We start from the raw sequence: 16,711 nt of genomic DNA, 5'->3' as shown, positions 1-16,711 counted from the left end.
AAGTTATGTGTTTTAAAAATGAAACTGAAAGTCCAAAGATATACTATTGATATTTAGATCTTATATTATAACAAAGATATTTTCAATTAATAGTTTATAGGTCCTAGAATTATGTTACATTTGCGAAAAAATGTGATATTTTATTTATAGAATTAAACCATCATTGTTCCATCATTAGGAACAATGAAAATATTCTTATAACAAAGTAACAGGATGCCTTTCTGTCTGTGTTTGTATGTCTTCCTGTACTAAATGATCTAGCTAACCGCTGCAGGACCGATATGGTTTAGAGTTAAGCTTCTCATAAGTCCAGGTAAGGTTTATAACTATTTTGAGGAAGATAATACCCTTAAAAAAAAGAACCCCCCCCCCCCCCCCTTCAAAAGATTGGATTATTACTTTTCCCTTTTAAAACTAAACCCTACCCACTCCTTTCTTTCTAGTGCCTTCAGAGGCCTCTAGGAGCGTAGCTGCTTTTATTTATATATACATATATATGTATGTAAATACAATTATACTAGAATATAATATAAATTGTACAAGATACTTAAAATATTCCCCAAAAGTAAACTTCTATGTGATATAGATAGGTAATCTATATGCTAATTTCGGACAAATGTAGGGTAATTTCGGAATATTCTTAAAAGTCTTATACATTTTCATGTGAGATCCAATATGCTTTTTCAAAGATGATTAAAGTTCCTCAACAGATTATGACTTTATACGATAGAATAGCCAATGAGAGGACAGTATACACTGTAATTGACCAATGGTAAAATTTATGCTGGCCTCTCATTGGTTATTTTATCGTATGACGTCATAATCTGTTGAGGGACTTTAATCATCTTCGGCTTTTTCTATGTCATTGTCTATCCTGTCCTAGTATAACTTTTAAAGGGATACAAATTTTTTTATTGATTCCCGCCCTAAATTACCCAGCTGCGTCCGAAATTATCCTAAATCTAGCGATAAATAGGATTAAGATAAAATGATAACTAAAAGTTTCTGAAGAAAAGTATTTTCTTTTCATATTTTTGTACTATTATAGATGATATAATATACAAGAAAGTACGGTACCTTTTCTTAAACCATCAACCCCCCCCCCCCCGCCCTTATTTTTTAAATAAAATGAAAATAAGTAGTGGTTAGATTATGCATAACTACTGCAGGGGTTCTGTAGCCCACTAGGCACTTGGAGGAAAATCGCCGAAAGTTCTTTTTCACGTACTCGCTGCTTTGCTCCAACCTTAAATACAGACAAACATCCTTTTACTTTTATACTAGAATGATACTATATCTTTTCAATATACTACATTATAATAAAAAATTATATTATATTAAAGAAAGAAAAGATAAAAATTAGCATTGTGCGTATTGCAAAAAAATGTTCCAAAAGAGCAGCTGTTTTAAAACCAGTTGCTTTCATGGTATAAATTCAGGGATAAGGGGATGGGATAAAAGGGAGAAAATAAAATTCCTACTCCTTTTTAAGTTATAGCAAAATAGAAATAATTTAGGTTTTCAGGAACAATAATTTATAATTTAGATTAGATATGATCTCACATAATTTAATGGTTTAAAAAAAGAAAGGGTGTATATTAAGATTATTCAATTCTCCATTATCCTATCCCAAGATTCCTGTATAAATTTAAGATTTGCATGAGACTGGCAAGTTTCTTCTTCTCAACAAACTTTAACAAAACTTCGGAAAACTTTTTTTCCTTCAGATTTTAAATTTTTGAAGGCGAAGTGTTTCTGTATTTAGGGTCTGTCCATACGTCCTGGTTGATAGGTTTGATTATGACATGTTAGAATCGTTCTATTAATTCCACAAATATCATCATGACGGTTTTTGTTTATTCTAAATTCTAAAAGTGTAGCAACTCTATAATCATACTGTAATCATTACCATATAGCTGAAATCTTTGCTTGTTAAAATTATCTCGATTCTTGTGATTCACTGGACGATAAGGACGATAAGGTACATATAAGCGAATCAGCTGAATTCAAAATTTATATAACTCTTAGTTAATCATCCAGTAGTAAAGATTATATGACACTTTTTTATAAACTTTATAATGAAATACTGTCCGATTTGTACAGCCGCGATTTTAAGGATGTTGTCATCCTCGTTTTTTGCAAGTTTAGCTCGGCACTGCTGTGAGAAATAATTGAATATTATTATTCTTTTTTCAACATTTTACCTTTTTTTGTAATATGATAAAAGGATACTCTTTTATTTTGAAAATACAAAACTTTTTCTATGTTTTAATAGATTAAAATAAGTTGCAAATTTTAAATTGCATTCAAATAACCGAAGCTATAATATACTTGGTTCTTATAAGTACGTCTGATTAAAGACTACTGAAAGGCCTTTGCCTACATCTTTATTTCTTCCCTATTGACGGATTTTTATCGTACGTTTAGAAAAATGATTGTTTTAAAAATTTGATGAGTTTTTCAGTGAAAATTATTATTACCTCATTTAATTAAAATTAATGTATCAATTTATACCACCATCGACATAAATTTTGTTACTTATTATTGTATCTGCGCTACCTATCGGGCAGAATTGTCCAATTTCAAAATGTAAAATATACAAAAAATATTCTCCATTTAAGCTTTGGCTAGGGGTTATAAATAGTTTAATTAAATAAAAGAGGCAAACATGACTGTTTATACATGACTTGTGTGACTGCCACTTTAAATGTTTTTCCCTTAATTTTTTGACGTTTCCCTGTCAAAAAATTACCTCAACCACCCCACCCCCGCTCCTACTCCCCCCTCATTCTCCAACTGTTTTTACACAATTTTAGTTTTGTGTTGGAAAAAAACATCGCCTCAAATTACTACGTTTTCAATTAAAACTTTGACACAAGAAAAACTATTGGGAAAAAGATATATTTTTATTTTTCTAGTTTTCGTTGTGAAAATATTAGAAATATTAGTGGTTTGGGATAGGTCAGGGAGATACGGGGATAAGACAATGGCCGATAAATCTTTGTAGATCCTCTATGATTATACACAATTTTACCCTGTTTGTAGGATTAAATCAGTGGTTTTAAAGTTTCGACACACAACTTAATGAACCAACCAATCAAAATTAAATGATAGTCCCCTATGTTGTTGAGCTAAAGAATAAGAAAATGTTATTATAAAACTTTGGGGACTTGTTTAATGCCCAATGCCCGCTCCCTCCCTGGGGATATGTTTATAGTTATTTCTCGCATCGTATTATAAACAGCTTTCCACGGATATAGAATGTACAATTATAAGATTAAAACCAGTTTTTTCAGCCCCGAGGTGCCGAAGGCGCGGGATAAAATAACTGGTTTTAATCTTATGATTGTACATTTTTATATTCGTAGAAAGCTGGATATAATACGATGCTAGACATAGTTTTTTCGTATGGATGAGTACCGGTTCCTATCCACCGGATTCGAATAAATACGAGAAAATTAATTAAAAGTACAATAAATTCTCATTTTTTTCTTCAAGAAATAGATAAAATTTAGCTGTTTCCTTTCAAAAATAATATAAATTTGATATACAAAACTTTTACTTTCATTCTCAAATTTAATTTTATCTAATTATAGCTGCGCCTAGTGCCCTTCAAATTTTAAACATTAATTGAGTTTAGAAAAACAGATTGGAAATTTGTTGACCTAGTCAAACCGGTTATATTAGAAGCGCAGCTACTATATAACTATAAATTTATTATTACTGTGTTATAGTTTTATAGTTTTTTTTGTATCTGAAAGAATAGGTGGTTTCTATGGACATATTTTGTTGAAAAGTAGATTTGTACTTTGAATGAAACTATAACAAAGATGTTTTGTAATTTTACGATAATGTTTATTTTTATTTTTAGAATGTATTTGAATCAAGATTGAAAACGGTGCAACTTTTCTCCCAGTGAAAAATGGCCAGAAGGAAATTCCAATTTTTCTGCATCAACCCTCTACTTCATCTTTCTCTCTCTATTTTTATCTATCTATCTTTATTCTCTCTCTCTATCTCTTTGACACATTCTCTCTCTCTCGTACAGAGATAGATTAATTTGCTATTCCCATGTGTGTTTCTCTCCACCCCAATTCTCATTTATCCTTCCTTTTATGGAACTCAAAGCCTGCCAACCTCCCCCCATTTATGGTGCCCAAGCGATGAGCATCCTATTGGACGAAAAATAAATTGATTTTGAAGAAATGGTCCAACCGGAAGGGGTCAGTGAAGAAATAATTCTGGCGCCATTTCACTCTCTTCGGTGAGCGGCGGCAAATGATATTTCTAGCTCTCTCTTTCCCCTCCCCCCTCCTTCGCTCTCTTAATTCTTGGACTCGGAATTGTGTGTGTGTGAGTGTGTCAAATACGAATGCGGAAGAAAAGCGTGTTTTGTAAAGGAGGTAAACGGTCTATGAATAGCTCGGGCCCCGGTTATAACAAGATTAACACGGAGTTTATTACATACCAAGGGGATGGGGTATTTTAGGAGGAGGGTTGATAAGTATCTAACAATAGGGAAGGTTGTATAGCGTTCAGTGAATTTATAGCGCTGTCAAACTTTTCTCCACTCCTCTTTTTACTCCCTCTTTCCTATTTTTGACAAGAAAAAGGAAGGATAGGGGAAAACACACACACTGACACTCTGCGTGTGTGTGTGAGTGTAAGAGTGTGTGTCGTCGACTCCAGATCAAGAGCCATTTCCAGAGTAAATTTCACAGTGGCAGGACTTGGAGCAACTACGTTTTCTTCAAGTGTGGCCTTACACCAACATCTGGACACATTCCAGGATTATTCCTCCATCAGACAACCAGCTGAGCAGGCTGCAACAACTATGCCCGATATGGAGGTGTGTGCCGAATGCCATCGGCAGATAGAAGACCAATATGTTCTACGTGTGGGTGATAGTTCCCTTCATCAAGAATGTTTAAAGTGTGCAAGCTGTAGAGTTCCTTTGACCGACTCGTGTTTTTCAAAGTTTGGCCAGTTCTATTGTCGGTCAGACTTCTACAGGATGTTCGGCCCTAGGTGCGCCTCGTGCGGCCTTGTTTTCACGGAATCCGACAAGGCGCGAAAAATCGGCGAATCTCTGTTTCATACCCACTGTTTTACGTGCCGCGATTGTTCGGCCAACCTAACTGAAGGCGACAAAGTCGGCTGCGACCACAGAGGCAACCTGTTCTGCGAGATTGACTACATCAAGCACAGCAACAGCTCCGAGGCAGGATCTGACGACACCAGCCAGTACTTTGACATGGACAACTCCAGCACCAGGGGTAGTGATGACATGACCCCTCTTGGTATCAAGCGTGAGCAGACACCGGACCATTCCGGCAATCTTTCAGATGACGATGATGACAAGGGCGAAGGCGAGATTGGCAAGGACGGCAAGCGCCGCGGCCCGAGGACCACAATTAAAGCAAAACAATTAGAAGTTTTGAAGACTTGCTTTGATCAGAACCCGAAACCGACACGCCAGGTTAGGGAACAATTGGCTAAAGAGACCGGGCTACCCATGCGTGTTATCCAGGTCTGGTTCCAGAACAAGCGCAGCAAGCAGAAGCGGATCAACCAGATGCAGTTCATCACCGGCCACCGTTTTCCGCCGCACATGGGAATGCCGTTCCCGCCGCATCCTTGGGGACCACCTGGACCCTGTTTCCCGCCGCCCGGTGGTATGCCCGGCGATTTTCCGCCCCACCACATGTTCCCGCCCAACTTTGATCCCTCCTGCGGCCCGCCTGGTCCTCTAGGTGGACCACCACCCCACCACCAGGACTATTATCCTCCTTATTCAGGACCACCTGGAGGTCCTGCAGATTTCTCTAGTCCCGAGCACCATCACCAGTCCAATGGTAGAATGTCAGAATCTCCCAACCACTGCTATCCCTCACCGCCCGGCCAACCTAGTGATTATCCAGGCGTTGATTATCCGCCTCCACGTGATTATCCGCCTGGCCCTCCTGGCGGGCCACCAGGTCCACCAGATTCATGTTTTCCCTCGCCACCGCTGGACTTTTCCTGTCCCTCAGAGTACAGCAGCCAGGCGGGCACCAGCACACCAGATCATGATCTTGGCATCAAGCAAGAGTTCAAACAAGAGTTACCTACACATTGAACCAACGGCACCTGTCTTTCTTCTATGTGAATTATTTTATTTAAACCATCTTTCCTGGATATATTTTGTTACAGAAATCTAAAATCCACCAAACAACAGAAAGAAAAAAGATAAAATTACAAAGATTGTAAATTTGAGTGTGTGTTTCTAGTATAAAAAAAAACTGAACTTTGATAACCAATTATTGTTAGCTGACCCCTGTCCCACAAATCTTTAACAGTTACAAACTATTTTCTATGCAGATACAATTTCTAGCATACAATATATAGTAGAACTAAAGTGAAATAAAAAATACAAAAAAGACAAATTAAAAAATATAGATTTTAGTGTTAAAAAAACTTTAGAAATTGTTATAAAGAAAATTAAAATACTTTAGGTATAGTGAAGTGTTCTCTTATTATATAAATATCCTAGCAAGATAAATTTTATATTAAAAAATAAACGGTCACACACATGAATCTGTGTGACCGTAACGCGGTCATTCTGCAATGACCGCGGTCATTTGTAATGATCCTAGCGCTGGTTGTATTCCCGTTCCTATGTGTCATTCGCTGTTGTCTGTGATATCATTAATTATACTCAAAACTATTTAACTTATTCATAACAATTAATGATGGAAAAAATAATTAATTTAAATGTGAAATAAATTTTTAGTCAATTGATCAAAGTTTTATTTATTATTATTATTTTTGTTGTCTTATGTGTTGGTTGTTTTGGTTGATGCATTTTTTTATTTTAATTTCTATATACAATTTGAACAAATTAGATTTTTGCTTTTCTTAGTAGGCTAGGATATAAGTTGCGTTTTTCACATGAAAATACATTTTGTCTAAAATATGATAAATAGAGAATTTCTTTTGTGTATTAGATTAGTTACAAAGAAAATTTTTCATTTCCTTATTTAAACACAATTCATGGCGTATTTTTTTCATGTTTTATATTAAAAATTAATTTCAAAGCAAAGTTGATAATTTTGCAAAAATAGTTGAAAAGAAGCGAGGGGTTTAGATTCTAAGAATAAGATCAATGCTTTGAGTTCAATATTCCTGGTAAAAATGAAATTCCCTTGGAGTTGACAAAAAATTGCGTAGGTTTCGTTGTTTCATACAAAGGGATTGACAAAAGTTATAAAAAATATTGTATTTAATACTTTTGTGTATCCTAAAATATCGTATAAAGGTAACAAAATACTTTATTAAAGCAAAAAAGCATTCTTGGTACTTAATTTTTTTAGGGTTCATATATTTTTTAACCATCCTACTTGAATATTTGTTTCAGTTAAAAAGCAAATAATAACATTCGATTTTAAAATTCTAATCATGTATTGAAAAAGGTAAAATATGAAATGTTTGTGTGACTGAGAGTTGGTTAAAAATATCTAGAGAAGAAAAACAAAAAATAAGTCTATCTATGATGAAATAGGAATAGTATGAATTCTAAAGGTTTTCAAAAATATTATTCGTTAGTATGCAAAATAAGATTTGAATTCAAGGATAATAATATACAGAAGTAGCACATTTAATATAATTTTTAGTGAATGTTAGACTTAAGTTGTAAGGCAGGCAGTTTGGCTAAAAAACATATTAACAAAAGGGCTTATTTTTGGAACGTTTTTACAATTCAAAAATTGCCAATTTAAAGATAATAGGAGAAAAGCAAGAAACAACTCAATCTAGGAATATAAAAAGCAACCATGGAAAAGATTTTTAACAACCCTTATTGGGGGGTTAGCCATTAGACTGATTAGTTTAGGAAGTTGAATGCTGGTTTTAAATAAATGTGAAAGCTAGACTTTTCTATATTAGAAAAGTGTACTTTAATCAGCACCAAAAGCGTATAAAAAAATTTTACTGGCCTTTTAAGTACCTTTTTATCGCATCTACTATGATAGTTATAAAGTTGAATACTGTTTTAATATCAAATATTACGTTTTCAGGTGTGCAGTAGACACTCTATTTTACGTCTGTTTTTAGACAAGACTTTAAGAAGAAGTAGAATTTTACAGCCACACCAAACACAACCTTCTTTTGTTTTCCTTAATGGAAAAATTTCCTCACGTAATCTAAAAAAACTTTCCTTTTCTTTTTCACGGCCTGGGAGGGTGGAACTGTGGAAAAACGCCCCTTAAAAGCGGAAGCAAGACTTTAGAAGGTTATTCGTTGAAAAAAGGTGATTTACAAATCTGTATTAAGATTGAAGCCAGAAAAAAATATATATTAAGGATAATTTTACAGAATTACTTGAAATTTAGTACCATTTTTGTAAGCCCGACCCTTCAGCCCTCGGGGCTAACAAAACTGGAATTTATCACCCAATTTTTCGTTTTTTATCCGCGGAAAGCTGTCTACAATAGATGGGATTAATAATTATTATTACTTTCATAAAATTCCACTAAAAGTCCATTGTAGATTATAAAAATGATATGATTTTATAAAGGGGATATTAGAAAGGTCAACTTATATACTAACAAGGATGACAACATCCATAAGTAGCGAAGCACAAAAAATCGTAGATTGGAATACGTACAAGTAGATTAAAAGGGTATTCATTAAAATCAAGAATATATTTATTGGATAAAATAAACATGAAAACTTGTTTTATTATGTATGATGACGATGGTCAAAGTAAATTACATTAAAGATGCTCATAACAATGGGAAAAATTATTTTGATACTGATATCCCAAAAAAGTTTGAAAATTGGATAAAAAAAACAAAGATATGGGGAAATATGTAAAACATATTCATATAGCCAAAAACCTGAATAAAGGCAGCCTGGCCGCCATGGTTGTTTTCTTAAAACAACAGAAAATTTAATTTTTATCACCTTAACTTAAAAAGATTAGGAAAAATAGACCATATACACTGAAGATATGGAGAAAAATATAGAAATAGCCTAAAACCTGCTAAAAAAGCAGTCTGACCGTCATGTTTGTTTTCTTTAAAAGATGGGAAATTTAATTTTGATATCTATAATTGAAAAAATTTTGAAAATCAGGCCACAAACACTGAAGATACGGAGAAAATTTTGAAAAATATAAAAATAGCCTAAAACCTGCTAAAAAGGCAGTCTGGCCTTTATGGATGTTTCTTTAAACGATGGGAAATTTAATTTTGATATCTATAACTGAAAAAATTTTGAAAATCGGACCATAAACACTGAAGATATGGAAGAAAATGTGAAAAATATTAAAATAGCCTAAAACCTGCTAAAAAGCGGTCCGACCGCAAATGATGTTTTATAGTCAATTGTGCTCCTTAATGATGGGAATGTTGTCAAAAAATTTCAGCATTCTATCTTTTATAGGAGCTGAGTAAATCCCATTTCCCCCATAGCGTTACGGACTGACTGACTGACGGACTGACTGACTGACGGACAAAGTGAATTATAGAGTAGCTTCGCTACTAAAAAATATCAACATTGATTTCTTTTTCTAAATGTAATATTTGATTTTGATATATTATTTAGTTTGTTGAAAATAAGTAAAGTTTACATAAAATAGTAAAATAGAAGTATACAAATTTAAGAAAATATTTAACGATTTAAAAAAAGATTTCTTGCATTCAAAAGTGTCCTAACACATTTTTAAAAATAATTTTAAACTGAAAATAATTGCATAAAAGAGACCCTGAAAATAACTTAAGAGTTCATTGCAATGGATAAAACAAAAGGGAAGTGGAAAGGTGACTTACACCAGTTGAAATTCAAACTTTAATCAGTTTTATCAAAGTTTCATAAAACTAAAAAGTTTTGTATCATCAGTCCTTGGCAAAAGTTGGAGGGAAAATTAAGAAAAAATCACGAAACCTTTCCATATTATTTTCATTTTTTCCTATTTTTCAAGCTTGCAGCATTAATACTCTACAATATTGGTGCGTGAAGTCACCAGAACATATCACACACTCTCACAAAGAATAATGATACAGTTTTTTTAAAAAGGGTAAATGAAGGAGTTTTAGACAGTAAGTGAAAAAAAATTACTGAAAAAACTTTTTTTTTTTTAAACTGGCTATGAAAACTCAAATCATGGATGTTATCGTTTAGTTACTTTATAAATTACTAGCGACTACGCAATTAGAGGCCTCTAGGATGCAGAAGAGTGGTGGGGGGGAGTACAGAGAGTCGACCCTCACCATTTTTCAATCATATATTTTTTTGGGCTCATTTTTCAAGGGTGATTTCTTTTAGAAGGTTAGTGGTACCCTTCCCCAAAATAGATACAATTCTTTCCAATACCTATGAGAAACTAAAGTTATCCAATGGTTCAGCCGATAAGTAGATCCTTTGGTACAAACACACACATAGACATCCTGTTACTTTTAAATATTTATTAAAGATATTCACCGTATATATTTTTAAAAATCTATCACATTTCTTTTTCAATAAATTTCAAAGGATGAAAGGATAACTTTAATGTCGTTTTGATACCCAAACAAAATCTTGTTTTTCAAATAGAATATAAAAATTTATTGTTTTATTTCTCGTTTCGACATTTTATGTTCTCCATTACATAGATTTATATGGTTTCAAAATTTAAAGGCATAATAAAAGCGGGTGGTTACGGAAAATTAAAGTTTTAAGATGGGTCTTGTATCATTTACAACATAAACTCTACATTAAAATAAAAGTAGTAAGTTTTTTTGCCTGAAGCTGATGACCACAGAAAATGCTTGTCCTTTCAGGGAAACTTTTAAATGTCTTTGGGTGGTTTTAGGCTACTTTCCAGAGCTACATCGCTCTTCCCCAGAGGCTATGGGCAACGCAACTTTTTTCTTCATAAACTCTCAGTTATTTTTCTGAATTGTCCGAAGTAATACGTTTTAAAAGGCAAATAAATACAAATAAAAGAGGCCATTACATTTTAAAGAAACATTATTTTAAAAAACATCTTTCCTATGGTTTTAAATCTTTGTTAAAGTCAAAATAATGGTGACAGTTTTTAGGCTTTAAATAAAGATCCTTTTTTTTTTAAATAGATCTAAAATTGAAGTTTTAAATTTATGTTATTTTTCACCTCCATTGTCCCCTCCTTTCCTGTTACCTATAACAAATGTTGAACAAGGATGACAACATCCAAAAGTAATGCAGCAAAAAATCATTGAATGGACAAACAGACAAAGTGAGTTATAGAACAGATGTTCAGTAAAGAATAAGGTTTATGCCTTTAAAGCATGACTGACGAACAGACGGACAAAATGATGTGTAGATTAGATAAGCATATGACATTTTCACTGAAAATTTCAGCTGTCTATCTTAAATTGCAGCCGAGAAAATCACATATCCCCCATAGCATTACGTACTGACTGACGGACGGACAGACGAAGTGAGTTATTGAGTAACACTGCTGCTAAAAAGAGACAAATAATCTGCGGAGACAAATTGAACGTACACTGAAATCATTGAAACAAAATCAGGATTTGGAATAGGGAAGTTGCTGTGTTTCACAAAGCAGCACGCCAACTTTACTTAAACTTATGGCAAATGATAGAATAACAGTTATATAGTATAGATGTACCATTGTACACAGATAATTACCTCCCCCCATTTCCAATTATCTTTTTCGTCTGCTAACAAATTGTTTCGTGCTACTTGGCAGTGTTAATATTCCCGATACCATTAGTTGATTTTCAAAGACCTAATTGAGAGTCGGCACAAGGTAATTGCGATAGGGAAATGCAGTTATTAAACCCTTTCTCCCTCTATTATTATATTTAAATGTTTTTTTGTATCTCTTTTTTAACCAGATTGTTTTTTTAAATTGGGGCTTAACAGCCAAAACGGCTAGCTCGGCTGTGGATTGTTTGAAAATCTAAACGGTGGATCCCTGCATCCAAGCAACGACTGCGAATTCTTTAACTGTTGTGTATTTGGTCGCGGATCCTAAAATTACAACAGTTTCAGCTCTTATTTTTTTTTCTTCAGCTAATCAATAATTTAATAGATTAGAAAGACTGATCGAGAGAGTAGTTTCTATAGCTTAGCTGTTATTTGCAATTTTTTCCTTTCATCCTGTGAAAACTTTTTAAAGATGCATGTTCAATCCTTTTCTCAAGATAAATGACATGTAAGGATTTAGAATTTCTATTGGGAAAAATCTTTAAGGATACAATTCTTGTTTTTAAATTCGATTAATGGATTTTTCTTTTCATCTATTTTTTTATTTCTAAATTTTTATTTTAAAATGTAGTTTTATGTGTAAGTTTTAATATTATAATTGTAAAACATCATAAAGTAATTTTATAGATACTTTATTAAATATTAGGATATATCCGTACGTTCGTCAGTTACAAAGTAAAAGTAATCTATAATACAAAGTAGAATGATGTCCGTCTGTCTGTCCGTCCGCCCATCTGTCTGTTCGTCCGTCCGTCCCTTAAGATCTCGTTATCCACTGAACCGATAGGATTCTACTCTTCAGGTTATATACCTATTGGTCCTGTGGTGGTTTTAAGCTATTTTTTGGGGGGGTTGGGACACCCCCAATCCCCCAAAAAACAAAAAAATCATCTCCCATTTTTTTGTTTATGGGGAAATTGGTTCGCATAAACTACAGGCAGAACTAGAGGCTAGGGGCGAAGCCGCTAGTTTATATTAAAGAAAAAAAGATCCTAACATTTTGCTCAATATGTTCATAATTATTAAAATTTAAAAACTTTATTTACTGAATATATCACAAGATTTTCTCTTTTTTACTATTTTACAGTTTACTTTTCTGTAACAGGTCACTGATATATGCTGCGCTACTTTCGGACTAAATTGTCCTTACTTAACCTTTTACTCTCCGTTCCTTCATTATTTTTTAAATGTCATTTTGTTGCTTACTGTTTGTCTCGGTATGGCGCTTATGACATTATGACACAGGTAGCTAGGTAATGGGATGGTATTTATTTAATAGTTTTATGTAGATTCTTTCATACAATAATATTCATGGATATAGAGATATGTTAATAGTATTTATTAGGGTTGGGCCGGATACTTTTTTGGCCGGATACCGGATACCGGATATCCGGCTGATTTCAAATGTCAGATATCCGGTAACCGGCCGGATATCCGGCCAACGCCGGATATCCGGCAAATATCCGGTTATCCGGCCAAATTACCGGATATCCGGCCGGATAACCGGCCAAATTACCAGATATTAAAGTATAAAAAAAAAACTCTTCAGAAATCTTATATAAATTTACATAAAGTTAAACTTATTCAGAAAAAATGTTCTTCTAGCTTCAATAATAAGAAAATTATAGCCATTTAAGATTTTTAAAAGCAGAGATTTTTGGTGTAAAGTATAAAAAATTATAGAGCCGGATATCCGGCCGGATAGTTTCAATATCCGGTATCCGGCCGGATATTGAAAATGGCCGGATATCCGGCCACACCGGATATCCGGCCCAACCCTAGTATTTATTGTATAGTTTTAAGTAGATTCTTTCATACATTAATATTCATGGATATAGAGATATGTTAATAGTATTTATTTAATAGTATTATGTAGATTCTTTCATACAGTAATATTCATGGATATAGAGATATGTTAATAGTATTTATTTAATAGTTTTATGTAGATTCTTTCATACAGTAATATTCATGGATATAGAGATATGTTAATAGTATTTATTTAATAGTTTTATGTAGATTCTTTCATACAGTAATATTCATGGATATAGAGATATGTTAATAGTATTTATTTAATAGTATTATGTAGATTCTTTCATACAGTAATATTCATGGATATAGAGATATGTTAATAGTATTTATTTAATAGTTTTATGTAGATTCTTTCATACTTTAATATTCAGGGATATAGAGATATGTTAATAGTATTTATTTTATAGTTTTATGTAGATTCTTTCATACAATAATATTCAGAGAGATATGTTAATAGTTTTAATAGATTTAATTATGTAGACTATTTAATAGTTTTAATAGATTCTTTCATACAATAATATTCATGGATATAGAGATATGTTAATAGTATTTATTTTGTAGTTTTATGTAGATTCTTTCATACAATAATATTCATGGATATAGAGATATGTTAATAGTATTTATTTAATAGTTTTATGTAGATTCTTTCATACAATAATATTCATGGATATAGAGATATGTTAATAGTATTTATTTAATAGTTTTATGTAGATTCTTTCATACAATAATATTCATGGATATAGAGATATGTTAATAGTATTTATTTAATAGTTTTATGTAGATTCTTTCATACAATAATATTCATGGATATAGAGATATGTTAATAGTATTTATTTAATAGTTTTATGTAGATTCTTTCATACAATAATATTCATGGATATAGAGATATGTTAATAGTATTTATTTAATAGTTTTATGTAGATTCTTTCATACAATAATATTCAGAAATATAGAGATATGTTAATAGTATTTATTTAATAGTTTTATGTAGATTCTTTAATATAATAATATTCAGGAATAAAGGAAAATCTATTCAATACTTTTTTATTCATCAGAGATAAATGGATATGTTATTGATATCTACCCCGTAGTTTGAAGTAAATTCTTATGTATTAAACGATAAAAAGCAGAAACTTAGGATTTTTAAAAACCAAAATTTGACTACCAAGTAACTACTGTTCTTTTCATTAAGCTACTATGTTTCTTTTTAAGATTTTACCTGTGACATGAACTCAACAATTATTCATAGCATTTATGTTAATAAGAAATAAAATAAACGAAGTAAAATCATATAGGTACTATAACACTTTACTATTTCTTTAATGGAATATTTCTTCAGTGGGATATGATTGTAAGTAGCTGCCTTGGTGTTCTTACAAATAAGTCAATGATTTAAAGCAAATACTATTCAAATTGAATCACAAAAAAAGTGATTAAATTTATTGTGGCTTCTCCCATAGCTTGTAGGAGCTTCGCTTAAAAGAAAGATATAAACAGTTGATAATTGTATTAAAAAGTAGACTCAAAATTGCCTAGCGGTTAGAGAGGTCTTAAGCTACAGACGAAGAGACAGATAAAAGGGCGATAATTTTTCTTTATTTAAATGCATTACAAACTGTATGACATTTTTGTCTTAAAATATAAATTCGCCATATAAAACAAATCCTCGAAAACAAAAAAATATTAAAAAGAAGAGAAAATTAATTTAGGTTTAAATATTTTTCCAGTGATTTTGAATGGACACTTGTTATATCCTGATGCTAAAGTTCATAATAAACACATTTTTGCATAATAAAAACATCAATTTAGGTACACTTACATCAATATCAAACCACCAGCAAATAACATTTTATTATCGTGTAAGTTTCATTTATCAATGTATTACTTTGTATTACTATGAATTTGAATGAGTAAAATAAAAAACTTACAAATTAAATGTTTTAACTTACTATAAAACGTGGAGTGTTTGTCTGTCTATTGAGATCTAGCTATCAGTTTAACTTAGAAAGTTTTAAGAGGTTTTTAATTATTATCATACACTTAGAGTCTATTGGCGCATTTGTAAAACAAACTTTCGATTATCAAACCTTTTCATTCTTGTTATAACTAAAAGAAACATCTTATTAAAAAATGATTTATAAACAGCGATCATTGATTTTTTAAACGATTTCACGTTGAATTAATTCAGAAATAACATGTGAGATTCTAGAGCGTGGTATAAAAAGTATCATTATTCATTTGAACTAACAGCTTCACTGTTTTTTTTTGGTTCCCCACAGCAGATTCTAAATTATGTTTGTCCTTTCTTTGATTTAAAAATTAAAATGAGAATCCAGGTTTAGGATTTGCAAGTTTTCAAAAATAGAAGAACTAAAAATATCTATAAAAATTATAATAAAACCAAAAAATACCCAGGCAATAATATTTCTTAAAATACCTAGCTTGGCAATAACATAATAATGATGGCAACATTCAACCATCAGTCAGACAAACTAACATTAATACTTATTTCTCGAATTCATTCGAATCCGGTGGATAGGAACCGGTTCTCATCCATACGAAAAAATTATGTCTAGCATCGTATTATATCCAGCTTTCTACGAATATAAAAATGTACAATTATGAGATTAATACTAGTTTTTTTAGCCCCGAGAAAGCCGGAAAGCCGTTTATAATACGATGTAAGAAATAACTATTAATCCTATTTGCTATTCATAAAATCGAAGGTTAAAGTAATTTACAGAATAGGTTTGCTCTAAAAAATATCGCCTGTAGTAAAATGTTATAAGATAGTTCTATAGTCTTAATTCATCTTACACTAAACAGCCAAAAATCAATCTTATTCAAGTAAAAATTGTGGTGTAAAAAATCAATAAAACAGTTTTAGGAACCGAACCCAAAGCTGTAAACTAGCTGAACATTATATCGGAAATCGAAAATAGGCGAGAACTGTTACCACATAAATATTTAGTGCAGAATGGACATTTTGGGAATAAAGATTGAAATGAAACAATAACAATTCTAATATTAATTTAATTTCTGCATATATTATTTTTGAAAATTCTTAGAACGTTTATGATAAGCTTTCTAAAATGTAGTTTTTGGGACAAATTAAGGATAGGTAGCGATTTTAATGGGAAAATCAAGTTTAACCAAAATATTGTTAAAA

At 31.9% G+C, this 16,711-nt stretch overlaps 1 protein-coding gene across 1 annotated transcript; it reads left to right on the top strand.

Moving 5' to 3' along the window:
- Positions 1 to 4,372: 4,372 nt before the first annotated feature.
- Positions 4,373 to 6,785, top strand: LOC145313905 (uncharacterized). The gene is made up of 2 exons (XM_080153564.1): positions 4,373 to 4,403; positions 4,608 to 6,785. The coding sequence occupies exons 1-2, from the start codon at positions 4,373 to 4,375 to the stop codon at positions 6,116 to 6,118; spliced, it is 1,542 nt and encodes a 513-aa protein (XP_080009690.1). The 3' UTR covers positions 6,119 to 6,785.
- Positions 6,786 to 16,711: the final 9,926 nt, after the last annotated feature.

This window comes from Acartia tonsa, chromosome 3 (genome assembly GCF_053477335.1).
Source record: "Acartia tonsa isolate MP-2025a chromosome 3, ASM5347733v1, whole genome shotgun sequence".
Taxonomy (NCBI): domain Eukaryota; kingdom Metazoa; phylum Arthropoda; class Copepoda; order Calanoida; family Acartiidae; genus Acartia; species Acartia tonsa.
This window is presented reverse-complemented; position numbering and strand designations above follow the sequence as displayed.